The sequence below is a fragment of the Brachyhypopomus gauderio genome, chromosome 2 (genome assembly GCF_052324685.1).
Source record: "Brachyhypopomus gauderio isolate BG-103 chromosome 2, BGAUD_0.2, whole genome shotgun sequence".
NCBI lineage: Eukaryota > Metazoa > Chordata > Actinopteri > Gymnotiformes > Hypopomidae > Brachyhypopomus > Brachyhypopomus gauderio.
In genome coordinates this window covers 871,946-899,813 of record NC_135212.1, presented here as the reverse complement: position 1 = coordinate 899,813, position 27,868 = coordinate 871,946, and the positions used below count along the sequence as shown (strand labels likewise).

The window sequence follows — 27,868 nt, the reverse complement described above, 5'->3', positions numbered from 1 at the left end:
CAGCAGTAGCCTATTTATTCTTGTTCTGCATATAATCCCAGGTAGACAACTAGCTAGATAACGAAATAGTTGTTTGTGGAGTTTAATTCCTATTTCCTGTTATTCAGATTTTGCCTTTAAAAGATTTAAAGAGACAGCCAGTTTAAAAGATGTAAAGAGACAGCCAGTTTACAATTTTGAAAAGTTGTATTAACTAATTCACATGCACAAACAAAAACTTAACAAATTCTAAAGTGTACATAAAATATTATTTTGAAAAGTTGTATTTTAGAACCAATTCACATGCATAAACAATTACTAAAAAAATGATAAAATGTAAATCACATTATTATTATTCAAAATAATCATCTTTCGGCAATTGCGTGTCAGTCTGTCCATGACAATTGCGAACAGTCCTCACTATCCTTTAACTTCCACCACCTGATCTTAGGTGGCGCTCTCACTTTCCTCTTCTTCACCTCTAAAACCATCCTACATATCACCATCCTATGCTGTTTAGCTACACTCTCCCCTGGTAACACCTTGCAATCACTAACCTCTCTCAGGTTTTGTCTCCTAGAGGATATAGTAGTGTTAACTACAGCCATCTTTATCTTTATCCTCTTAGCAAAATCTACCACCATTTGTCCTTCCGTATTCCTTTCTTTAACAACATATAATAAGTGTTGTCGTTGTTTAACTATGATATTGTAAATCATTTTCTCAGTGCTGTAACAAAATTGGAACTGTCCATGTATGAACACGAAGGGCTTAAATCGACTTGATCACGTTGATTCAGCGTGGTCTTCCGCGATGAGGTCTGTCAGGCGCCAGACGAAGCCAGTCTTTCATCGACTTTTCTGCATCAGCTTCACATGGGTGGGACAGCTGAGGATTTCTCATCGCAGATGCTGTAAGTACAACATTGTTTAATTAGAAAATTACTTGTATGTTTTAGTTTCTAAGATAATTTTGGGCCTAAGGATGAGCCTGTTGCTAATAAGCCATTTAGGCACTATTGCTAAGAAGTGCTAATGAAAAGCTGTGTACATGAAGTTTAGTGGCTGTTCAGATACAGAAACTCTATGGCTTGTGGGTGTGGAAAAATGAATGGGATGGAAAGAGGGATGAAAACACAACAGATGAGTGCAGGTACTAATTAGTATGCCTGTGGTTTAGAGCAATACGGCACTATGGATATTATACTTTGAATAGATTTTTCCAATGACTGCTTTTCAATTTGGCACTAATTTCTCTTCATATTAGAAGGCAAGCATTTCTAATTAAATGTATGTGCGTCTTAAGATTTAAGAGTGACACTGAATTGTTTCATGTAATATGCATTGCAAATCATTTCTGAGATATGCCATCTTAAAATTTCTTAAAAAGTCAGTTATTTTACTCAGTGGTGTCCAGTTCTATCCAGAAAGGGGCACTTTGGCTGCAGAAGCACACATGATAATTTTTAAAAAACTGATACCAACATGAAGCCTTTGTGGATAAGATTATTCACCCCTGTTGTGACTATACACATCAAAACTAAGGATCACCAACCAAGACGGTAAATGTCAATTATAAAACAAAGCTATTTGTGATTTGTTTTTATGGTACTATATTTGTCATGTTTGGTATACTATGGTCTTATTTTCATACTTACATACTACAAGTTCCTTGATGCGAGTGTGCCCAATTCCTTTTTTTCTCCTCTGCCACACCAGTTCCCTAACCACCAGGCCCTGACTGCCCCCATCTAATGACAGCTTTGACATCTGTAGACAGACAGACAGATAAATAAAAACCAGGGACCGAATTCATAAAAGGTTTTTAAAATTTACAAAGGTATGAGTACAAACATTAAGGAGTTCATAATAATGTTCCTTAAATCAACCCTCAGGATGGATGGATATATCGTTCTTAATTTTGTACTCGAAAGAAAAGATAATTACTTTGTTCCTAAATAAATGTTTATCTTTTACAAGATGTTTACAAAATGTGTACTCTGTGCGAGTTTGTTAAAATGGTATATTTCAGTACTGACCTTTTTTTTGTGTCACTGTTGGTCAAATCATGTTCTAGACGCACGAAATCCTCTGCACACTGGAGGGGGAGTATGTTTTCTTCCAGATCTTCTTCCAGTGGTGTTGGAAGATTTCTGCTCCTCTCTCCTGCCATTGCCTGAACAACTGCAGTTAAATGCTGCAGTTGCACCTCACCAGTAGCCTCAAGGATGCATCAATCAGTGGCTGTGACATATATAACATACACAACAATAACATTTAAATGAATATTCAAAAAGGTTTGCATTCACATTATTATATACATGGATATATTTAATTTGAGCAAGGATGTTTAGTGAAATTGAGTTTGTTTGGAATTAAATTTTTGAAAACATACGAGTGCACTGGGAGGGTATTAAACGTCCTGAGGCGCGAGCTCTTGATGCTAAAAAAGTAGTAAAAACATGCAGTAATTAGGGTCAATGCAATGGACAAAAATAAGGATAAAATAAGGACATTGCCTTAAACTGCTGTGCCCAACAACAAATATTTAATATGAAGACCCAGTGTATGTGTAATATTGCACTGCTTAGAGTAAACATTTTAAACTTTCAGTATGTGTCCTACCATGAGGTGGAGATGTGAGACCAATCGGAGGACTCCTATTGTGGCTGTGGCGCTGTGGAAAGAATATGTCTTTGGTAAGTACATGTGTGTTCATATGTGTTTGTAATTTCTTTATAAAGGTACACTGCAGATACTGTCTGCATTTTAGGGAACAAGATAAGTTTACATGGAGTATCTGTTTTACTGTACCCTATAACCTTACTTTGATAGGAGGACATTGTTCTAAAATCCACATTCTGACTGTGTAGTGGCGGGTTTGATGCTGGGGGGGAAACATTGACACAATAGGTTTAATCAGACTTAATTGATCAGATTTTAATGACAGTTTAGATCAGCAGTGCTTTCTTACTTTGAAAAGTATCCATTAGAATATGACCACTGAGTGGTGTCAGCAGAGCAAAGTGTAATGTTCACAATAAGTGTGTTTTTAGCATCATGAATACTATTATAACAATGCTGCAATGCGTGACTCCCTCTGGGATTAATAAAGTGATCTATTTATGTTTCTAAATGGGTTGAAATGTGGCGTTGTATTAATTTAGTAGGTATAATGTGGAAGTATGCAGGTTTTCTTTGTTTTACACTTTTCCCCCTCATTTTCAGAAGTGTCGACTGGATTCCTGGCCCCTATTCTGTGTGCGAGTAGTTCTGCTAGGAGATTTATTGAATGTTAACATTGCTGATATATTTCTTTTAGCGTTGTTTAGTGAAATCCCTGAAGTTAACCTCCATCCAATGCTGCCTTACTCTGGGTAGACTTAGGGCTGTGAATACATAAATGGCATATGAATATAAATACATTTAAGTCATTCTTTTTTGTATTTCAATGCAGGTATGATTAGGTACCTACAAGTGTTTGGAGGGTTTACTGGTTTCCCCTTGGCTGTAAGCTGTGGTTTTGATATTGGAGCTAAGAAGAGGTAAGGACATTAGTCCTATACTATCGTCATTACATTAGCTGCCTGTTAGATTCCGTATTAACTATAAAATACTTTTATTAATATATAAAACACTGCATGGCTTAGCTCCAGAGTATCTTAGTGAACTTATTGATCATTACAACACAGCACGTTCACTTCGTTCACAGGACGCAGGGTTATTAACTGTTCCTAGGATCAAAAAGATCACAGCAGGTGGAAGAGCCTTTTCTTTTAAAGCTCCACAACTGTGGAATAATCTTCCTGCCTTTATGCGGGACTCAGACACAGTCTCAATGTTTAAAACTCGACTAAAGACTTATCTGTTTAGTTTGGCATTTGAATAATCTGTTACATATTTACCACATCATTTATCTTTCTTCTCCGAGGTTCACCTGGGGAGTAACACTGCAGTCGGAGACTACAATACCATTATCATCACTCCGACATGGAATGAAAACCTGGCGTTCATCACAAGACATTTACATTGACAATATCAACACCCAGAACTTTTATTCTAGTTACCTTATACTTAGCCTGATTATGTGATTTGTTTGTGACTTGTGTATTCGTCTGTATAATTTGTTTTTGTGTAATTTGTGTGTTAACGGGCCGCCCAATGGAGGATGGGTTCCCTTTTGAGTCTTGGTCTTCCCAAGGTTTCTTCCTATTCCCCACCATCTAGGGAGTTTTTCCTTGCCACTGTCGCCTTTGGCTTGCTCATTAGGGATTTGGACCCATAGTATTGTTAACCTTGTAAATCCTGTAAAGCGCTTTGTGACAACTTGTGTTGTGAAAAGTGCTATACAAATATATTTGATTTGATTTAGTAAGGGACAGTGCATTTTAATTATGTATGTATATATTATTTGGAGTTTAATATATTTGTAGAGAACATTCTGTACATCAGGGTTTCTCAATCCTGCTTCTACACAATATTTGGGTGTTTTTGTGCTTACTGTGTACTTGTGGTGGTGGTGGTGGCCGAGGTAATTTGCTCTTGGGCCTCTTTGCTTTGGTTGAGACTCTTCATCTGACCACCAACATGGTCTCTTTTTTGATCTGCAAGTAAGTTATAGTTGAAGTCATCTAAATCACAATATATACTTATGTCTAGATTACCTCAGTGGAAGATGAATGTACCTTGATTTAGGTCCGTTTTCTCCATCGGAAATAAGGTCGGATGTGTCACATGATGTCTTCCATTTCCTGTTGACATTGTCTAGTGCAGGGGTACTCAACTAAATTTGTCCGCGGTCCAATTTTGGCAGATAGCTGTCACCTGAGGTCCGGGGGGTGGCGAACGCAAGTTGTTGAGCTGGGGTGGTGAACGTAACACTCGTGACGGAGTGTTTTTTTCAATAGCCCTGAAATAAATACTCCGGTTTAAAATTATTTCTCCCGTCAAAATGAATAAATATGGTTTTTTGGGTCCGTATCCAGTTAATCAGGAATTAGATTGGGTCCGGACAGGACTGCGTTCGGGTCCGGATACGGACCGCGGTCCGCCAGTAGTGTAGTGTATCTAAAAATTAAGGAAATAAGTTAGCCAACAACACTAGCGATTACACTCCCTTTCCCTTTTTTGTCATACTGATTTGTCTTTTAGTTACAAAGAAGCTAAGCTAAGGCGAACTACCTAGCTAACCTAGGCTACAGCTAACGGACAAGCTGGTTTGAACTCGCGGTGTTGTCTCGCGCGATTGCCGTCAGGGCCGTTGTAGTAAAATGATGGTTAGCTTAGATGCTAACACTTTAACCGTAGGCCGTTGTAGTAAAATGGATAGCTAAGATTTAACTTTCAGAGATAGTTAGATTCTTGGAAACAACCAGTTATTAAACATTACTTCATTATTTATTTTACCTCAGTAGAGTTATAACTACATAACCTACCTGGGTTTCCCTGAAGAAGTCCGTCTGTTGCTCACCCACAGGTACAGGACTGCTGGACGCTCATTGGTCCTTTCCATTATACGTCAACATTCTAGAACGTCATGGCGAGTGTATTGACCCCCAGTAATTTGCCAGGACAAATGTATTAGAGAAGGATGATTATACATTGCTTAACTGTATTGTCCTATATTAATGAAACTCAATCAACATGAAATGGTCTCAGCTGTGTAATTCTAAAGTGAATTTGACCTACCATCAACAGAGACTGAGTTACAAGGGGGTGCATTTTACGGCAGGTGCTTGGAAGCAACAAGGTAAATATACAGTGGTATTATAAATCACAATAAATCATACACATACTAGAAATCATCCCAAATGCATTTTTGAGAATAAGAGTGTGTATTGTCATAATTACACTAAAGGGCGTTCCTGCGAAAGACAGGCTGTAACGTGCAGCACTCTCCGTCATGCACGTCAGCAGGATCGTGGTGGTGTCTTGGCTTTGAACGTGAGTGTACAGTAGACTACAGCAGTTGTTGTAACATTATAATTTTAATTTAAAAGTTCACAAGAACTTTATCCGTTTTTACACTTGAACCCAAATTATGATGATGAAGGTCAAGTGGCATTTGTCAAGATCTTTTAGTTACTTGTATTAAAGATTTTGTTGTCTAACAGTCAACCTTATTATTTAGCAATGCAGGCTTATCATTTTGATCGATCTAAACTGTCCTTAGTTTGCGGAGTGCATATTAAAGGAAATGGCTGTCAACACCCAAACCACTCAAGAGGCAGTCAATGAGCTGAGGCTGGGCATTGCCATGACTCTCCTCCAGGAATCTGGCGTGTTGTCTTTGTGGTTGGTCACTGTAAATGGCATAAAATTTATGTCCTCTGAAATGCATGTTCTTTATTAAAATAATATACGTTTTATGCTAGTTAATTAGTACCACATCCTGTATGGACATATGTTTGACATGTAAAAATGAGGAAATGTATTAATACTTTCATCTCAGACAATCTGAGCAACCTGTGCCATTACTGTGGAATGGAGGATCATGATCAAACAAACTGGGTAAGCGCAGCAACACATCTAAATACATTGATCTGCATGTACTATTGTTGAGATATTAGTACTACAAATATGTGATATTAGGCTATTAGTCGTACATAATGTCATAATATAGCATTTTCTCAGGGATCCTTTAAATCCTACAAACTACGAATTATACTCATTTATAATTATGCTCAGTTATACTGTGAATTAGACCCATTTTCTCAAATTTCTGTCAGAGACCTTGGAACAGGCTGTCTTTTCTCAGTTTTATTAGTATCTTGAGAGGAACAAATTTCTTTAAGTCAACCATCTGTGGTACAGACCAGGGTATTCACCAGATATTGCTGTATTGTCAATAACAAAACCTCCCCACAAAGCCAGGAAAAGGTTGTCTTCTGTTCACATCCTACTAGATTGGTCTACTGTTTTTGATACTGTGAACTACTACATGTGAATTTCATCACTTTCTTGTGATGCTTGGTTCTCATCCTATCTTCAGGGTTTATCTGGTCATGTAGCCTGGGATGGCTCACACACAACCTCACCTTCAAGTGTCATTGCTGGAGCTCCTCATGAGTTTGATCTTTTCTCTTGAAATGCTAAATCAATACGAGCAACATCAGTAAGCTCTAGTCATCTTTACACTTGACTACTGTAACTCACATTTTGCTGGCTTCTAGAAAGCATTCAAAATACTGCAGCTCATATTGTTTGTCAACATGTGATTCTTGTTGAAAACACCATGCTGGCTTTCTGTTCAAGTAAGGAAGGTCTAATTCTCACATTTTCATTTTCAAAAGGCTCATCCTTTCACTGCTTTGCATCCAGGCTTCTACCTCTGGGCCCTTGTAATACACACTCTTATTCCTGATTGCCCTCCCGTTATGACCCGTGCCCGTGACTACGACTCTGTTTATGGAATCCCCTTGAATAAATCTCGCTCTTCTCAGCGTTTGTGTCCGCTTCCCTGCTCTGCGTCAAGCAGAATGTTACACTCACCTTTTAGGCAGTTTAATATGCTAACTCTGACATGCAAATGAGTGCAGTAAATTCTCAATCATTTATTTTGTAACATCTTTGCACTTAACTTATCAATAGAGCACTGCATCAAATCTTTGGACTAAAAATGTAAAGTATGATAGTAATTTCTACATTTTAGATGGGCACCTTTCAGTTAGACCTGCTTTTCATTTGTTCCAGATATGCTGTGACAACTGTGAGAGATGGTACCACCATGACTGCGTCCAGAAGCCTCCAGTTGATAAAGATTATACATGTCCAGCTTGCAAATAAAATGCATTAATGGCTGGTTATTATTATGTATTATTATTGGTGATGTTTATTGTTTGTGATGTTAAATTATTGTTTTTGTTAAATTACTGTTGTTGCTGTTATTATTGTTGTAAATACTTGGCCTAACCTTGCACTGTTGGTGTTTTTTTTTTCTTTTGTAAACTTCTTGCTTTAGGTTCTGCTGTTATTTATTTAACTGTAAAATAAAAAATATTACCAATTATTTCTATTATTTCTATAAATGTGCAGTAGCTCTCACTTTTTGTTTGAATGTTGTTGATTCTAGCTCAAAATCATTGTAGCCATATAGACACAACCAACCATCTTTACAGATGCAACACCATAACTTTAATTTAAAATGTGCATGTCAGTTAGAATATACAGAAAAAATGTTATAATTATATCTCAGTATTAAATATAACAGGATGCACTGCTGTCAGGCCTCATCAGTACATGATTTTTCTAACAGACTGAAACAAACACAGCACTCACATACAACACAGTATGTGTCGAACACAGGACATAACTATCCATGCCTTCATTGCAGCTGTTGTTGATGCTATCAATCAATCAAAACATTACTTAGCAAACTCTTTAATATGCCAACGTTTTGTAAAATCAAGGGCAAATAGTAACTGCCCAGCCAACATGTCCACATGGGCCCCACATGGGATTTAACTGGGCAGTATGGGTTTTATCTGGGCATGGGCTTAGAGTGGGCTTTTTTAAGGGTTCTATTCGGGCCCCAGTTGAGTTACATTTGTGGGCCCCATTGGGGTTATAAATCCCGGCCCCAGTTGGGTTATAGTTGGGACCCACGTGGGCCTGATTTTTAAAACAGCCTAATATTTTAAAAACGGACTTTTAAATACCATTTACAAAACAGACATTTTTACATAGTACACGATTTTATACCTCAGCTCAAGCAAATGATGGTAGAACTGGATATTTCTCTGGCACACAAACAAATAAATTGCATGTTGATATAGTTTAATTTGTAAAGCAGTTATAATAACTAAATTCATTCAAAATATTAACAAAGTTAATGAACCTGCTTCAGATGTATGGAATAAACCATTGCCTCGCCTCCTCTCGTGCGCGCCCGCCCACAACAAAAGACTAAACCAGGGGTAATCAATTAAATCTTTCCGCGGTCCATTTTTGGCAGATAGCTCAGACCTTAGGTCCGGGTTCGCGGTGGCGAACGAAAGTTGTTGAGCGGGGGGGGCGGGGGGGGGGGTTGAACGTAACACTCAAATGGGTGGTGAACGTAACACTCGTCTGAAAATAAATTCTCCGTTTTAAAATATAGTCTCCCGTTAAAATTTTTTTGGCATTTGGGTCCGTATCCAGTTAATCAGGAATGTGATTGGGTCCGGACAGGACGGCGTTCGGGTCCGGATCCGGACCGCGGTCCGCCATTTGGTGATACCTGGACTAAACGGTCTCCCGCCTGGCCTGACTGAAAGTGAATTTTTATATCCATTGGAGATATCATTCACTGAGGTAAGAAATTAACTTTTTATCCGGTTTCTCTAATTTGGTTATCAATGTGTAAAAGAACAAATATACAATGAAAGAAAGAAAAATATCTGAGGATATAATGCCTGACGTTATATTTAATTCAAACCTAGCTATGTTAATTTGCTAGCTTGATAGCTAAAACAACCGTTAGCGTTGAAAGGTAGAACGCAAGCCGTTCATTTGTTATGGCTAAGAGGAATAATCTGTGGGGGGAAATATAGTGTTTAAATGTCTATGTTTACACATTTTCGACGTAACCCACCTAGATTTAGTTAATTAATTCTCCTAGATCAGCTAAGACATAAGTGCAAATTTCGATGTTGCTAGGCTAGCTAACCTAAGATAGTGAGTTAACCTATCTTAGCAAACACTAGAACTAAGTGGTCACCTTGGTTAACTAGCTTGTAACGCGTTGCCGCCGATCACGGCGGTGACGCGTTGGTTTAAACGTGGTGAGAACCCAAACGCTAACCAAAAAATAAAACGGCAAAAGACAGCCAACTGAAACCTCCGCAGATGCGGGAAAAAAACGAAAATAAAACTCAAGGGTAACAACCGAAGGATAACACGGAGGAACTCGACGTGCACAGGTAAGTAAACAAACGAAAAACACGCGGAAAGAAATACAACGCGTCCAATAAGGGAAAAAACAGGAAAACGAAAAACACACGGAGAAACCTCAACGTGTCAGAAGGAGAGGAGAAAAATACACAAAATAAAAGACGAAGCTTTGGTACAAGACCAGCGGCTTCTTACCAGGTTACCTGTCAGACTGTCAACCAGAACACTGGAGGACAACCGACGAAGAACAGAGGGAGAAGACAAAAAGAAACAAAACCAACCTGAGAACACTCAGGGGGAAAACGAGAGAAAGAGAGCAACGAGATCGTACAGAGAAGAAGAGAGAACTTGGCTTAGGCTGTGAGAGTGCGTGACTACAGACAACTTCAGCAATGTGTTGCTGAAGTCGCCTGCTTTAAATAGGCAGCCCAACAGGTGTAATCTATCGGGCTCGATTACCCCTGGAACCAGCTCGCGGGCTCCGCCTAGTGGCGGCAGGAGGCACGTGCCTGGGTCCAACCCTGACAGAACCCCCCCCTCTAGGCCCGAGACCCCGCGGGCCCAGGGCAACAGCACTGTCGCGGTAGAAGGCCGCGATCAGGGAAGGATCCAGGATGCGTGCCCTGGGAACCCAAGACCGCTCCTCAGGACCGTAACCCTCCCAGTCCACCAGGAATTGATCCCGCCCCCGGACCCGACGGACGTCCAAAAGACGCCGCACCGTGTAAACAGGACCACCACCAACCATACGCGGCGCAGGAGGAGCCGGGGCGGGAGAAGAACCACATAAGTAAGGCCGGAGATGGGACACGTGAAACACCGGGTGGACACGCATGGACGGAGGGAGAACCAAACGGTAGGTGACCGGGTTGATGCGACGGTCGACTTTGAATGGGCCCAGGAAGCGAGGAGCCAGCTTCTTGGTGCCGCCCCGCACCGGTAAGTTACCCGCCGCCAACCATACCCGCTGACCAGGACGGAAGGACAGCGCCGGGAGACGATGCTTGTCGGCGCTGCGGCAATAGGCGGAGGAAGCCTTCAACAGGGCCGAGCGAGCACGCGACCAAGCCTTGCGACAGCGCCGAAACTGAGCCACAGCAGAAGGCACAGCTACGGCCTGCTCGTGATCAGCGAACAGGGGAGGCGCATACCCAAACAAACATTCAAAGGGCGACATACCCAGAGCGGAATGCCATAGCGTGTTGTGGGCGTACTCGGCCCACAACAGGTGGTCGGCCCAGGACGCGGGGTTAGAGGACGCCAGGCACCTGAGCGTCTGCTCCAGGTCCTGGTTGACTCGCTCGGTCTGACCGTTAGACTGGGGGTGGAAACCCGATGAGAGGCTGGCGGAGGCACCGAGGAGGGTCAAAAAGGCCTTCCAGAAGCTGCTGGCGAACTGAGGTCCTCTGTCGGACACCACGTCCTGAGGAAATCCGTAGTTACGGACTACATGAACCAGTAATAGAGACGCAGTTTCTCGGGCGGAGGGTAGCTTAGGCAGGCCGATGAATTTGCTATACTTAGAGAACCTGTCTACAATCACAAGAATGGTGGTCAGCCCTTTGGAGGATGGAAGACCGGTGATGAAGTCTAGGGAGATATGGGACCATGGTCTGGAGGGAATAGGTAAAGGGCGCAACAGCCCCCTGGGCTTGTTACGAGGGGCCTTACTCCTGGTACACACCTCGCAGGAAGCCACGAAGTCACGGATCTCCTGATCCATCGCAGGCCACCAAAACCTCCTTTTTATGAGCTCGGCGGTCCGCCTAGCACCGGGGTGCGCAGCATACCGTTCGGTGTGTCCCCATAAGAGGACCTTAGGCCGGACGGTCGAGGGCACGTAGAGACAGCCAGGAGGAACACCGCTAGGGCCGGGTTCGTTAGCGAGTTCATCCTGTACTGCTTTCTCAATACCCCACCGGATAGGTGCGACAACGACTCCCGGGGGAAGCACGGTCTCAGGGGGACTGTCGACGAGAGGTGGCTCCCACTGTCGGGACAAAGCGTCAGGCTTGGTGTTTTTTGAGCCAGGACGATACGACAGAGTGAAGTCGAAACGACTGAAAAACAGGGCCCATCTGGCCTGTCTGGCATTGAGGCGCTTGGCCTGCTGGAGATAGGTCAGGTTTTTGTGGTCCGACCAGACCAGGAAAGGATGGCGAGCCCCCTCCAGCCAGTGTCGCCACTCCTCTAAGGCCAACTTAACGGCCAGGAGTTCTTTGTCCCCTACGTCGTACCGTCTTTCCGTGGGGGTGAACCGGTGTGAATAGTAAGCACAGGGATGCAGCTTAGGAGGAACCCCGACCCGCTGCGAGAGAACAGCCCCAACACCCAGATCAGAAGCGTCAGTCTCAACAACGAAGGGAAGCTCAGGGTCAGGAACCCGCAGTACAGGAGCACTAGTAAAAAGGCCCTTAAGGGTCTCGAATGCTTTCTGGGCTTCTGGAGTCCATGTGAACTTCCCCAGTTTTTTGCTAGTGAGAGCAGAGAGCGGAGCCGCGAGGGAGCCAAAATTTCTAATAAAGCGCCTGTAGAAATTGGCAAACCCCAGGAAGCGTTGGACCAAACGCACGGACGTGGGCACGGGCCATTGAGACACAGCTTTAATCTTGGCGGGTTCCATTGCCAGTTTACCGTTGGCAATGATGAACCCCAAGAAAGCTACTTCGGCGACGTGGAACAGGGACTTCTCTAATTTAACATAGAGGTGATTCTCGAGCAGCAATTGGAGCACGCGGCGTACGTGTTGCTGATGCTCTTGGACAGTACGGCTATATATTAAAATGTCGTCTAGGTAGACGTAGGCGTAGTTATCCAAAGCCTCCCTAAGGACGCCGTTAACAAACCGCTGAAAAGCGGCGGGTGCGTTCATGAGACCAAACGGCATGACTAAGTACTCGTAATGCCCGGAGGGCGTGTTGAAGGCGGTTTTCCACTCGTCGCCCTCCCTGACACGCAACAGGTTGTACGCACTTCTCAGATCTAGCTTAGTGAAGACCGTCGCCCGTTGAAGGGCCTCGAAGGCAGAGGACATGAGAGGCAAGGGGTGGCGGTCTTTGATAGTGATCTTGTTAAGCCCCCTGTAATCGATGCAAGGGCGGAGACCCCCATCTTTTTTCCCCACAAAGAAAAATCCAGCCCCGGCGGGAGAGGTAGAGGGACGAATAGTACCAGCCGCGAGCGCCTCCTGTATGTAGGTCTCCATAGCCTTGCGTTCAGGCAAAGCTAGGGAAAACAAACGCCCCCTAGGGGGAGTAGTACCGGGCAGGAGGTTGATAGCGATATCGCAGGCTCTATGCGGGGGTAGGAAGCCTGCTTTGCGTTTGCTAAACACGTCTTTGAGGTCGTGGTAAACAGCAGGAACCTTTTCTATGAACGCTATCTTTTCTTGGCTCTCCCCGGTTTTGCTGCGGTGGGGCGCCAAGCACGACTGTTCACAGACCTTACTCCATCGGTTAATGGACAGATTAAGCCAATCTACGTCGGGGTTGTGGCGTTGGAGCCAGGGAAACCCTAGGATCAGCTGTAGTTTGGGTGCACCGATGACATAGGGGGTGAGTGTTTCGTGGTGGTTCCCTATAGAAATGTTCAGAGGAACGGTTTGGTGGGTTATGTCCCCGGAAGTGAGCAGCCTACCGTCCACAGCGGACACAGAGATGGGCTTTTCTAGAGGAACCAGAGGTATGGAGAGTGAGGCTACGAGAGCGGTGTCTATGAAATTACCAGAGGCCCCTGAGTCAACGAGAGCCAGGACCCGATGTTCCTCAGAACCTCTCCATGACACCACTACATGAGGCATCAGTCCACATGCGGGGAAATAAGTGCCATGACCCGTCGGTGCAACCCCGTTCACCGACGGGTCTGCCCTTTTCCCTGTAACTCAGGACACTCGGCGATACGGTGGTTAGCCCTGCCGCAATAAAGACACTTGCCCTCTCGTATGCGGCTTTGTCTTTCCTGACGGGAGAGACGAGTGTGCCCTAATTGCATGGGCTGTTCCGATGACGCGCCCTCCTCGTGTGTGGTCTTACGCACAGGGGATACTGCCTTAACACTGGGCGAAGTGAACAAACGGCGGTGTTGTTTACGGTCCCTCAACCGATTATCTATTCTAATGGTGAGGTCTATAGCGTCGTCCAGACCGCTAGGAGGCTCCCTGAGGGACAGTTCGTCCTTGATCTCTTCGCTCAAGCCTTCTATGTAAACGGCCCCCAGCGCCTCCGAACCCCAATTACTTTCTGCCGCCAGTGTGCGGAAGTCCAGAGAGTATTCCGCCACGGTAGATCTGCCCTGTCGCAAACGTAACAGCCTAGAAGCGACCATACCCCCTGAAGCAGGATGAAAAAACGCCTGCCGCATAGCCCGAGAAAACCGTTCGTATGAGGAACAGAGCTCCGGCTGGTTCTCCCAAACCGGTGTAGCCCACCGTAATGCTTTCCCCGAGAGTAACGCCATAACATAAGCCACTCTAGCACGTTCGGTGGGAAAACGGGACGGTTGTTGTTCAAAGATAAGAGAACACTGTAACAAAAACCCCCTACACTCGTTGGGATCCCCGTTATAACGCGCCGGAGCGGGCAATGCGGGCTCAGCACGAGAGTCAGCAGGCAGCCCAACAGCCCCGGGGGAAACCAGAGGGCTGGGAGCCGCAGCAGGCGGATCAGGCTTTTGGACAGCGAGAGCGATAGCCTGGAGCTGAGTGTGAATTTCCTGCAACGCCTGCTCATGCCTGCCAATAGTCTGCCCTTGTATGGCAAGGGCGTTTCGCATGTCGTCGGCGTCAGGGTTAGCTGGGTCCATAATAGGCTGAAGTTGTTCTGTAACGCGTTGCCGCCGATCACGGCGGTGACGCGTTGGTTTAAACGTGGTGAGAACCCAAACGCTAACCAAAAAATAAAACGGCAAAAGACAGCCAACTGAAACCTCCGCAGATGCGGGAAAAAAACGAAAATAAAACTCAAGGGTAACAACCGAAGGATAACACGGAGGAACTCGACGTGCACAGGTAAGTAAACAAACGAAAAACACGCGGAAAGAAATACAACGCGTCCAATAAGGGAAAAAACAGGAAAACGAAAAACACACGGAGAAACCTCAACGTGTCAGAAGGAGAGGAGAAAAATACACAAAATAAAAGACGAAGCTTTGGTACAAGACCAGCGGCTTCTTACCAGGTTACCTGTCAGACTGTCAACCAGAACACTGGAGGACAACCGACGAAGAACAGAGGGAGAAGACAAAAAGAAACAAAACCAACCTGAGAACACTCAGGGGGAAAACGAGAGAAAGAGAGCAACGAGATCGTACAGAGAAGAAGAGAGAACTTGGCTTAGGCTGTGAGAGTGCGTGACTACAGACAACTTCAGCAATGTGTTGCTGAAGTCGCCTGCTTTAAATAGGCAGCCCAACAGGTGTAATCTATCGGGCTCGATTACCCCTGGAACCAGCTCGCGGGCTCCGCCTAGTGGCGGCAGGAGGCACGTGCCTGGGTCCAACCCTGACATAGCTAGCTAGTTATGTTTAGAGAATGTTTGCTTAACGTTTTGGTAGAAAAGATAATTGTCCTGTTAGTTATTAATTAAGTGATAAACCTTTACAGTTAATAGTAAGTCGTGTCCTGGCATTAAATATACCAAATACAGTGGTACCTCGAGATACGAGCTGCTCTATATAGAGCGATCCAAGATACGAGCACCGAGACGAGCAAAATTTCTGTTCGACACCCGAGTGCACGCTCGAGATACGAGCATGAGCCGGTCATCACAGCCATTCGCACGTGTGCTTTGCAACGAGTAACACTACGTACGGTGTATACAGTACAGTATTTCAATACTACAAACGTTTGTTTTGCATTATGGCTCCAAAAAAGGCTCTAGTAGTGGAAAGTCCAGTGAGAAGAGAATGATAACTATAGAAACTAAGCAGGAGATTATTCACCTGCATGAGAAAGGCACTCGTGTAGCCGAACTCGCTCGTCTGTTCGGCCGGAGTACATGTCTTTTTTTCCACATTTACGCTAGTTTTGTGACTTTTTTAAGGACCGGAACCAATTACAATATTTTACATTGTTAAATTGCTTCCAGAACCGAGCAGTTCGAGATACGAGCACGGGTCTGGAACGGATTAAACTCGTATCTCGAGGTACCACTGTACAAATGACTGCATTTCTAAGGTAGAGCTGTGTAGTATTAATCCCAGTATGAGGGGGAAAAACAAATGATCGTAGTCCTAACCTACCATAGACAATCTTGTGTATAGCAGAAAAGAGTATTGTCTTATGGATAAACAGCTACTAATCATTCTTGTAATGGGTCTAAGGGCGTACTCACACTAGGCACGGTTTGCTGGATCCGTGCTGGGGCCCGGTTATCCCCCCTCCCCACTCCCCCGCTGGCCTGCACTCACACTGGCTTCAGCAACCCGGCCCGAGCACGCTTACGTCATCACAACGCCGCTTTATTTGGAAAAAAAGCGCGCTCGCACAACACTATAGAGTTCACGATTCTCTTTTTATTGTATTTTTGGAGTCGTTTTGGAAGTGCAGAAACACGGTGCAAGCACAGATTTATCGATAATTTAACACAACGATTGTCTGCTAATCGCTTTGCCGCTATGACTGTTTAACGTGAGCGTCGCATCACTGATGTCATGTTTGAGTTCCAGCGAAATGAACCAATCAGACGAGGCACCAAGCGGGCCCGGGCACGGATAGCGCTCACACTAGAAGCGAACCGTGCCCGAGTCCACATGAATCGTGCCCTGGCCCACCTCTTCAAAGCGGGCCCGAGCACGGTTAACTGATCCGGGCCCGGGCACGGTTGGAGCGCTCACACTAGCCAAACGAACCGTGCTTCGGCAGGCAACCGTGCCCGGGCCCGGATCGCAGAGCCTAGTGTGAGTACGCCCTAAGTTAGATAGCGGTTTTCTCGTTTTGGTGCTCTGTAAAGTAACATGTGGTGGTTGTTTTTGCCTCAGTTTATTCTATCTGAATTTTAAATTTTGTTTTGTAGGTGCCCTAAAACAAAATGCTTATCTTCAGAATTAACTAAAGATGTTGAGAGAGCTGTCTCAAAGTGGTTTACCAATGCTCGTGACCATGATGGAAACCGTGCACTGAGAGCGCAGAGAGACTTTCAAAAAAGGAACGCAGAACAGATGTAAGTAATCAATAGTGAGTTACACGTTTGTGATAATGTGACTATGAAGGCATGTGAAAATCAGTCATTTTTACTTTCCAAAACCCTGACAGCTCCTATATTGGAGTTTTTAAATGTTTTATGTACACCTAACTTGTAAACACATCACTTGGCCTTTGTAAAATCTCCCCCAAGAGGTGATTAAAGTGTTAGACATCAGTGTCTTTGGAAATTTTGAGTAACTGCAGCAGCTCAAATTAGTGAATTGTATAGTATATTTGAAGGAGTACTGGTCAGGATTTTATTATACTGTGCAAACTAGAAGCTGGCAAGAGCCTTCATAGAGTTCTGTACAGTGTATTATGGTCAGGACCCAGGTGGTGCAGAAAATGCATGCCCATTAAACAGGCCTAGTGTGCTAATTCAATAGTACAAACAGGATTTTTATGCTTTACCATGTTTTAGATTCACAGAGAAGGATGTTTATCATTGCTAAAAGTGGTTTAGATAATCTGCAGTGTTACTGTTGTGTGCTTTAATTAATACTGTTGTCTGTCTCTCCCTCCCTTCTTCTCTCTCTCTCTCTCTCTACAAGATGTGAAACTACACAACTCAGCAACACACAGTAAAGGATTCTAAAGACTCTTAACATATGTTTTATGGACATTTATGGTTAAAATTGTTAATGAGTTGTCGTTTTCAATAAAACATTTTTATTAGGATTGATCAAGCATTTGTCGTCATTTAAATGTAAGTATTATTATAAACAGCTCATCTCTGATTGAAATTACTTATGATAATACAGTCTTTAGTGCTGTGCTCTTATACAACAGTTTTGCAAAGTAAGAAAAGCAACTGAATATTGCATTAGGTATGTACAGCAGAGACCTCACCTGAAGCCCTCCATGACTCCATAGGGACCCACATTGGATGACACAAGTTAGCATTATAGTAATTGTGCTCCAAATGTGTGATGCAAGCTGACATTCTAGTGAGTGATGGGCTGATATTTGGGCCCCCTTTGCATAACCCATATGGGGCCTATAAAGATTTGCCCATGGGCCCCTAATGGGGCTGAAGCGGGTGTCTGCAGTTAACCATAAGGGCCCTACTTGTTGCCCACACTGGCCCCATCATTATCCCACACAAACAAGGGGCCCATGTAGGGCCAGCGAATCATTGCTCATACGGGGCCCACCTGAGGCCCACATTGACCCCAATATTGGCCCACATGGGCTAACACACATGGGGCCCATGTGGAGCCGATGGACAAATCTTTGTGGGCCCCAGCTGGGTTGCCCAAAAAGGGCCCATGTGCCAGCCCATTTCAAACCCATGTGGGGCCCGCATGGACATGTTGACTGGGTGCCCACCCGTGGTAGATAGATCAGCACAGTAATTCCAATGACGCGCCCACCGAACTGCGACGAAACAGCAGGGCATGTTAGTTCTCAGCGCACCGCACTCACCGATAATCAGACGCCAAAAGAAGCGCCATACCCCGACGGTATTAAGCTGGTCCACCAAAGGAAGCCAGGCCCAACCACGATAACTTGCCACCGTTAGAGGTGCTGGGAAAACCGGATGACAGAAAGAAATCTGCCCCCATACCCCCGCTATTTATAATACCAGGATAAACCTACCCCGCGACTCACACGGCTCCACCGCAATTTACAATAGGGAGGGAGTGGGGTTGCCCCAAAAATCTCACTCTGCCACATCAGGATGGGAAACGTTGTTTTGACGTCGCAGCGATGCAACGGCGATGAATATGACGCTCCCGTTTTAAATCGTACATTAGATGTGCATATGATGTATATGCGACGTTCGAAAATGGAACGCGATGTTTTTACGATATACTGATGTAAATACGACGTCTCTGCGACGTACTTGTGCTGTCTGGGTTGGTGGTTAAACGATGCAGACGTTTTGTAGGTAATACGTGTGACGGTGGGTGTGGCGTGAAGGACGAGACACTGAATCCTTCTTTGTAGCAACAGACGTCACTTTAATAAACAGATATTGCGCAATAGCGCACGGAGAACAGAAACACTAACACAGCAACGTGTAGACTGTAGACAACGACGAGCACAGGACACTGCGCGAGCGCACATTAAATAGACAGACCACATTAGCCCCATGTGATTACGATATTCACAGGTGAGACACATTATTCACACAACAAAGCTATCACCACGGAGTTCCGAAAACGCAGACAGAGCACGTGGACAACGTTTACACACGCCCAAAAGGGAGGGGCCGGGGTCCTCAACGTGACAATACGTTAATAAAAGTAATACGTAATACGGCGGGTATTTTAGCTAAATGTGTTTAGGTAACTGGTCAATTTGTTTAGAGTACTGGGTTTTGTGTTTTGGCAATAGAGAAAAACTGTAATACTATGGTCATGTTTTCAATTGGCTCTGTCTAATGAAGGCCCATGGTCAGTAAGTACTGTTCACCACTGGAAGTTACACTAGCCTAATAATTAGGAATAAACAAAAATTCATATTATTTATAATAAATAATATTTATGTTTATAATAAATTATTTTCATTATCATTAAACGTCATTGTTTTCTAAATTACATCATGTTTTCCATGATGTAATTTACTGACATGAGACAGTACTCTGCATTTACTCACTACTTGAGTAGCTTATAATCAAATATATATAATACTTTTACTTTTACTTGAGTAAAATTTGGTTCAAGTAACAGTACTTTTACTTGAGTAAAATTGGTGAATACTCTACCCACCTCTGATGATATCAGCCTATCAAGATATGCTATCCATGTAAAATATTAATAAGGAAGCTATAATGGATTTAAATCCATGCTTCCCTAGTCCATAGGGGCACTGGGAACACTGGGCACAATAAAAATCTTAAGCGTATGTAGTTACTAAGAAAAGTCAATGACTTCATAAACTTTTTGGAAAAAACATCACCAAGACGTACCAACGTACATTTAAATAAGAATTTATTTTATTTGTGAATATACATTTTTGATCTGGAATGCAAATGATCACATCATCTAGCAGTTATACATCCCATCAGATGATCGTGGTGTCCCATCTGTCCCATCTGTCCAGCTCTGTGGTTTGGGCAGACTGGTTACAGAGGATGGCAAAAAGATTCAGCCATGGCTTTTCCACATACGACCAGAGCCGGTGTTCTGTCGAGTTGTGCTTCGCATCGATGTGTGCTAGTTTGCGGTTTTGCGCATGTGCAGACCCACAGGCTTGTCATTTGTTTCCACACCCATAAATCTATGCTCCCTTTCTGTCGAGTTTACGTTCAGGTGAGTAATTCTTATATTTTTTATTATGTTTTATAATGTGCTAGCTAGCTAGCCTAGCAAACACGTGCATACGATGTTCGAAGTGAGCAATATATTTTTTCATTCATAGCTTTTGACCTATAAACATGTAAATGTTTTACATACTGGCTTTGCAAAGATGACATGAGGCAGGATTTCATGAGGCAAATTCGTGGTGGTGCCTCCACTTTTCTAGAATGTTCAGAATGGTCAGCTCACAAATTTAAGATACATTTCTTTCCATGCTGTCTACTTCACTGTAATCCATCCTTAAAAACAAACAAAAGATAAGATATATAGCACATTATATTCAGTACTCTAAAATGCTTCCTTTGTCCATACAGTGCGCACAGAGTTAATAGTGATGTAAAAAAAAATATGGGTATCATACATCATATTTGCAGTGTTGTATAAAGTATTAGAAACCCATACTTGAGTAAAAGTACAAGTGCTCTAGTGCTCAAAAGTACAAGTGCTCAAAAATTTACTTGAGTAGAAGTTGAAGTGTTCTTTAAAAACTTTACTTAAGTAGAAGTACAGAAGTATTCAGCATTTTTTGTACGCCAAGTAGTTTATTCTAAAATGTATTACTCAAGTACTGAAAGTAAAAAGTACAAGTATTTTGAATAATTTTACCAAAGTAAAGTACCAAAGTAATTGTACATTAAAACGCCAACAAGCTTATTATGCAGCACTTATGCTGCTCTTCTGCTGTTACCAAACACGGTACCATCTCTTTTAATGAGATAAAAAGCTAATGATGATAAAGTGACCCTAAACAGTACGGCTGTTTGAAAAGGATGCACATAATAGGAGGGTTAAGCTGAAGGTGCTTGAAAATACTGAAAATGGACCTTCAAAGTGCCGTAGTAGTGCATTAATTCTACCTTGTAACTTCGCACGCACAAAAATCGAGAGGTGCGCGACCACCACGAGCCACCGCGATTGCATAATTTTTGCCGCGCGGACCCTTGCGGCAGTCACGACGTGTCAAGTGACCCTAAATTACGAAGCTCAAGTGTTCAGTGAAGGCAGCAGCAGAGTAAACGAGACGCGACCGGAGCATGCACAGTTTTCTCATAAGACAGCCTGATCGCTTGACCCGGTGACAGCGCCAGCTAACGTTTATAATTGTAACAAATAACTATACAGCACGTAAAAAATTTATCGGAGTAAAAGTATTAAATTGATGGAAAATATGTAGTGAAGTAAAAGTGGAAGTGGAAGAAAAAATAATAATACTCCAGTAAAGTACAGATACAGCATTTTAGTACAGTAGTGAAGTAGTTCTACTTCGTTACTATACAACTCTGCATATTTGATGTATGATATCAGCCTATCGAGATATGTTACCCATGTAAAATATTATTAAGGAAGCTATAATGGATTTAAATCCCTTGTCTTGTCCATACATACAGTGCACGTACTTGATTTTATAATTAGAATGCGTCATAATACTGAGTTGGCTATATTTTATAGGAAACGCTGTTGGGATATTTTTTCTTGACCCAGATAGGCCCTAACACTGCCCCGATGAACCGATTGGTTTTGACTGAATTACCCAAGCAAAGTCTTAACACCAAAAGTTCTTTTAGATTAATTTATATGGAATATAATTGAATACAATATAGTCAAAGTATACGTGGTAAAAACTCTCCAGTGCACTGGTGCTAGTTGCCTAGAACTCTACCTAACCCAAGTGGATCTCAGCAGCGTCCAAGCAAAAAGTCTTCGTGCTGGGCGATGTCCTCCCTTTCATACCTCATCTCTAAGTTTCGATATCTGCCCCCACCTTTGCTACTCTTCCTTAGAGCCCCCCCCTGCTCCTCTCTAGCCTTCCATCTCCTTATCTCAAACTGCTTGTTTAGCAGCTTACACTGAATAGGCCCATTCTATTCTCCTCAAGGCCACTGAGGCCTTCTCACTTCTGCTCTTCCATAGCCTTTCAGGAAAACATTAAGTTTAAACATTAAGTTATTCACCTTTAAATTTCTTTTTTCCAACAACGCACAACAGGAAGCGTAAATCGATAAAGTAAGCATTTCTTGATGGTGTAGCACAGATCGATAGAGTCTGCTGCCGATTAACGCTAAGGTAGCATTTTTCGACAAAGCACAACTCAACAAGAACAACGACCCTGACCAATGTGGTGCCCATGGAAGCACATCAAACATACATTCTCATATTAAAACGAAGCACCATTCAATTACAATTCAGCAGGTGCTAGAATGTCCCAACTCGGTTACCACTTTAATTGGAGCTTTTGACAAATATAAAAAATACAAAAGAGACGATAGAAGGCGATTACATTAGCGACATCTGAAGTTTCTATTATTGTAGAGAGTCTCTAATCAACGAGGATTAAGACCTGCTTATTTAGTGAAAATTGGTATGAGGTCTGCTCAAATTTCTTTATGAGATTAGGGAAGGGGGTAACTGACGCTATCACTTGCTAGCTAGTAAATACCTTTCTGAAGAGAACTTTTACTGTACAACATACAGTATAGTGTTAATTCACCATATATTACCATTATTACTGATCTTTCTACCTCCTTTTTTCTGCCCTGGGCACCAGAGGACTTCTGCCTTTTTGACACCTTTACGGAGAGATGTCACTGACTCTGTGGTGTTTTCTTTTTCCCCACAGATGAACAGTAACGAGGTGCGCAGAGCGTGAGGGGGCGGGGTTGGTCGGTGCGGGTTGTTATTTTAATAATTATTAATTTGACTAATATTATTAAACAATTTAATTATGATTATGTGAACGTTGCTTATTTTCACATTTATGAATTGTGCATTTGTTAAAAAAAAAAAAAAAAAAACACATGCACGCAAGCGCCCCCCTGGACAGACGGCGCCCCTAGCATTTGCCTGTATTGCCTAATGGAAGGGCCGGCCCTGCATACGACAGAAGCCCACAAATGTGCCACACCCCAACTCCGTAACATCAAATCACACTGCTTTCTCCATCCCATTAATAGCAGTACATTATTTGTAGTAACATCTGATGAGGACGAGCTGGAGGTGGGAGTTGGTAGCAGGTAGAAGCAGCAGCCATTTCTCATACTTGGTAGCAAAATAAGACTATGCAAACAATAACAACATCAACCAAATCAAGAAGGCTTATTGTGATAAGGCAGTGATTAAAATCAGAATGATTAGAGGCTGAATTACCATAGATCGCTATTATATCTTGGATAAAACAAACAATTTATTAACTTATGAGCAAATCTGTTTACAAACAGAGGTGGAAACATGGCACCAAAAACATCACCAAAAGAGCCGTTTTGATGTGGCACATCAACAACAGAAAGAACTGTTGGAGGAAAATGTGTGAATGACTTTCATTTGATCCCATTTTGAAAGACCCCCCCCCCCCCCCCCCCTCTGTCACATCTCTGGAACAGCCATATCTCTCTGGAACAACCACATGACTCTGGAGGAGTGAAGTATGTCCCACAGTGTCCCCTCCTTGATCATGTCATGGTTGGCATAAAAAATTAGTGGCTTCTTCACCGCGTCGTAGTAGTGGTCAGAGAATCGCTTATAGTTCCGTGTGATGAAACCATATGCAGACACCTGAAAGGACATTTGTAATAAGTGCAGGATTCTCCACATATGATTTGTTCAATTGCTGTATGAATGTCTCTCATTTCTTTTAAATACAAGAAAGTTTTATTTTGTATTATTTTGTTTGATAAGATGTTCAGTGGTGTGTCACTAAGGAATTTAATTGCTGGTTGTACAAATTTATATACACTCATTTAATACCTGCTTTCTAAAAAAGGAACAAATGTCTCATGGCTATGGTCTGGTATTTACGGAAGGCCTCAAACAACAATGCAAACAAAAACGAAGCTTACGCAGATGTAAATAAAAAATATTAAACACATTCAGACTAAAGAGTCCATAGAGAAAACAGCAGATATTCCGTTTTATAACAGCAAATCTTAGTAGGTGTAATACATATACTGTTATGACCCTGCATAGCTTTCTTTAAATAGTGTCCCATATGGAGCTAGAGTCAAATGGCTCTTTCCAAAATTGCATGTGGCCCCCGTGACAATCCTGAAGAGGGTGTGTGTGCCTTTAAATTTAGGAGAGCATAAACACTGACCTGGTCACAGACATGCAGGGCTGTCAGGAGCATCAAGGCTCCAGTAGTGGGCATGTACACATCACTGTACCTCTTCAAACTCAGAGAGCTCAAAAACCTGTCAATTACATTATCACACCATTGGCCTACTGGAAGACAGAGAGAGAGAATGCTTCAATAATCCAGACTGGCCAATACATCTTTAGAGAGGAAGGATCTCACCTCTTTGTTATATACTCAATGAAGTATGGATGAAGCATTCTGAAATGCTTCAATGAACATTTGTCTCCAAAATAATCAGAAGGCCTATTTCACAAAATATAAGGAATCATTGACAATAAAATATATGCACAGATAACCATATAAAGTATTGCCATAGACAGAAAAGTATAAAATATACCAATCAAGAATAACAAAAAACAAACTTTAGAAAAAAAGTTGAAGGTTAAGTTTTAAAAGTTCCTGAAGACACAAAATATCTCAGTGTGAAAGCTTTGAACAAGAAGTTAAACAGCCTGCTATTTTCAGTCAATTCTTTAGCAACTAGCATGCATTTGCCATCATTTCTAACAAATGATAGCAGCTGTCTACAGAAAGCATTAGAACTCATTAAGCAGAGCAACTTTTATTTGAGTTTAAAACATAATCCAAATAGGTGACAGTTTAAATGCTCTAAACCATAAACTAACCTTCCTTTAATGAAGTTGTGATACTCAGTAGTCTCATCAACCTATGTTTTGTAATGTTAAAATCATAACAAGTCTAAAATACCACCCTTTGCCAGCACATCTATACTGGGAGTTTTCTTCAAACAGGAATTTTAAAAAGTCTAAAGTCTTTTTGAAAAAAGTCTTTATCAATAATGATAAATAAAAATTTAAATAAGATATGGCTGAAGACATAAACCCTGTCCTTTAGTGAGACATGGCCGACATCGTCTGGTCATTTTGTGAAGTGGCATTGTGACATTTTGAAATAAAAGGCATTTGAAAAACACTGTATGTGCTGCTCCTTACTACTCGTGGACGAATTGGACTAAGCTGCATCACAGAGCAGCATCACAGCTGCATCACAGCACATACTGTGTCAAAACACTTACTGGTCTCCTTCATCATATCCTGATGACACAGGAACACCTTGGATGGCAGCAGCCAGCATCACATAGTCCCGGATTTCAGCAGGGATGAAGACAAAGGTAATATCCTATGAAAAAATGCTCAAAGATTTTGAAAAACAATTTGATTTATTATGCAATCCAAGTTATCTCAAGAGTAGGCCTGTCAGAATAATCTATGTTGAAATGTCTTTGCAAAAGTCATCATTTACTGGGTCTTGCGGCACATTAGTGAAGCCATCGGTCCTGTACGCTGCAAGTGAATTCTTCATGGAATTTGTGGTGAATCCATAGAAAGATGTTTTAGTGCCCACATCCTCCTCGAAGCCTTTGATTATTGCTCCATTCACCCTGGAAATGACAGACATTTACTTATTTGTCAGGAATTCAGTATTACTCTTTGGTCAAGTAGCCTTGAACTCTATAAAGACTGAGCACACAGAATGCCGTATAGGAACATTCACTTCCCAACACCAACAGAAACCTGAACAATAAAGCCTGCATGTTTTGCAGGAATACCAAGTGTCAATTTTACAATCAGGCCCCATTACCAAACATTTACAAAAGCTATACTTGAACTCACACTCACTGAAACCAACGCTAAGATAAATGTTTCACTAGCAAATAAACAATACAAAGACACAACCCCTTCAGCATGAATAGAATATCTCACTGGGGTGTGTTTTCATAGAAATGTTTCATAAACCACCTTAAAACTGGGGTAAGAGGAAGAAGAGATAAAAAGAGGAGAGATGCTCAAACCTGAAGACATAATCATGACTGTCGATGGCCTTCCCCTGTCCTGAACCATTGAGGATTCCCCCATTGCCAACCACTGCACAACGCACACACTGGTCTGGGGACTTTCGTTCAAATAGACGGCTGCTAGAAGAATTCTGCAGCAGTGACAGGGCAGAGCTCACAACTGGTGGTATTGGGGAAATGGAGGAATAAGTTAGCTGAGAGTGAATAAACCTGCATAAGATATTTAATCTGCTCTAAAGCCATTTTCTTCAGACAAAGATACATTTAGTCTGAATGGCTTAAACCAAGCACATGTGAGTTTGACCATTAATGACAAATTTTTACCCTCTGGAGGAATATTCTTCCAGCCATACGGCAGATTAGCATATTGGAGCCGTTGCCACTCAGACTGGTTAAAACTCTCTGCCCACTGCAGCACTGGCACTGAGAAGTTGAAACGATTCCTCAGATAGCTATTCTGTCTCACAGTCCACTTTAAGGAGCAGGATGGCACATGCTACAGTGGAAGAGATAGCGAAGCCATATCATGCAAACAACAGGATCAACCATTAGGTTAAATATGTGGAATATGTACTAGAACACCTAAATTGTCCTACTGTAACTGTTTCTAACTCTTCCTTTATGCGGTCTGCTGACTTCCAGTCGCTTTCACCAAATAAATGTGCCCTGATGGAGGAAGACACTTTGTAAAATGCACAAAACTACCAACATTTGGACACATAGAACTAATTTTGCAATATACGAGGCACTCTTTACAGAATGACTACTCATTCCTTGCATTCATTACTGATAAACACACACACATATTCTTATATATATATATTGTATGTTTTATATATATATATATATATATATATATATATATATATATATATATATATATGGTTGCCTACCTTAGGTAAATTGCAGGGTCATCAAGAGACATTAATTGATGAATTACAGTGTAGATTAAAGAAAATAAAGTAACACAGACTATTGCAAAGATCAGAATGTTCTCACATTTACGTGTCTTCATGACTGAAACAGAGAAATGCTCAACATCAATCATGCTGCCACTCTATAAACCTGACAGGGTTCCCAGCAGGACCAGTTCGTCATAAGGAATCTTAACATTTCCGGACATGACTAAATGAAGAAGGTAAGGCTTGTCAAACAATGCCGTTGATACATGCGTTGAAAATGTGAAAACATAGACTATTGTATATTTTAACAAAATAACTCATTTTAAAAATTGTGATGCAAATGTTTATTCCTTTACAAATGAAATATACAGAGGGACAGGCAGATATATATGAGTGGTATTATTACATTTTGGTGAGTCAAGATTAAAGCCAGCTTGAGAACACCAGATTAGATTTTCCCCTTTGACAACTACACACTGAAGTGACAAATGGAAAACACTACTACCATGTGTTTGAGTGTTTAGTTTGTAGTCTGCTGTGAAGGTCTTTCAGAGGTCTCACATATACATGAATATTCACAAATATTGAGGTTATTTCTGCATATTCAGTACATTTACACCATAAAGTAAAACACAATTACAAAGAGAAGGATTTTTTTTGGTTTTGCATGAACACTACAGCAACACAT

General features: G+C 42.3%; 1 protein-coding gene and 2 long non-coding RNA genes across 9 annotated transcripts; 1 reads left to right on the top strand and 2 right to left on the bottom strand.

Moving 5' to 3' along the window:
• Positions 1-749: 749 nt before the first annotated feature.
• On the bottom strand, positions 750-18,707 carry LOC143483024 (uncharacterized). 3 transcript variants are annotated; one of them, XR_013122365.1, is made up of 10 exons: positions 18,454-18,707; positions 5,414-5,504; positions 4,664-5,045; positions 4,480-4,582; positions 2,806-2,865; positions 2,604-2,655; positions 2,374-2,421; positions 2,018-2,222; positions 1,637-1,748; positions 750-890 (listed from the first exon to the last, which is right to left on the bottom strand). It is a non-coding gene; the product is annotated as an uncharacterized LOC143483024 (long non-coding RNA). The 3 variants fall into 3 exon arrangements; XR_013122364.1 differs by lacking the exon at positions 18,454-18,707 and adding an exon at positions 5,667-6,156; XR_013122363.1 differs by lacking the exon at positions 18,454-18,707 and having other exon boundaries at positions 5,414-5,532.
• Positions 5,533-7,873, top strand: LOC143483034 (uncharacterized). 5 transcript variants are annotated; one of them, XR_013122368.1, is made up of 5 exons: positions 5,540-5,727; positions 5,836-5,921; positions 6,151-6,488; positions 6,970-7,092; positions 7,671-7,868. It is a non-coding gene; the product is annotated as an uncharacterized LOC143483034 (long non-coding RNA). The 5 variants fall into 5 exon arrangements; XR_013122369.1 differs by lacking the exon at positions 7,671-7,868 and adding an exon at positions 7,271-7,656 and having other exon boundaries at positions 5,533-5,727; positions 6,151-7,092; XR_013122367.1 differs by having other exon boundaries at positions 5,534-5,727; positions 6,151-7,092; positions 7,671-7,873.
• A 4,986-nt stretch (positions 18,708-23,693) lies between the features above and the next one.
• LOC143508967 (alpha-N-acetylgalactosaminide alpha-2,6-sialyltransferase 2-like) lies at positions 23,694-27,294 on the bottom strand. The gene is made up of 9 exons (XM_076997544.1): positions 27,172-27,294; positions 26,875-26,944; positions 26,603-26,774; positions 26,276-26,438; positions 25,726-25,864; positions 25,499-25,602; positions 24,622-24,705; positions 24,421-24,517; positions 23,694-23,882 (listed from the first exon to the last, which is right to left on the bottom strand). Exons 1-9 carry the CDS (start codon positions 27,291-27,293, stop codon positions 23,694-23,696), a joined length of 1,140 nt encoding a protein of 379 aa, XP_076853659.1. The 5' UTR covers position 27,294.
• Positions 27,295-27,868: the final 574 nt, after the last annotated feature.

Bases quoted from the DNA above. Each gene is read 5' to 3' on its own strand.
- LOC143508967 (XM_076997544.1), bottom strand. From the start codon at position 27,293: ATGAAGACACGTAAATGTGAGAACATTCTGATCTTTGCAATAGTCTGT. The intron at 25,865-26,275 runs GTTTGAGCATCT...TGTCATTTCCAG, and splicing joins AGTCATGATTATGTCTTCAG to GGTGAATGGAGCAATAATCA. The intron at 24,518-24,621 runs GTGAGATCCTTC...TGTAATTGACAG, and splicing joins ATTGAGTATATAACAAAGAG to GTTTTTGAGCTCTCTGAGTT.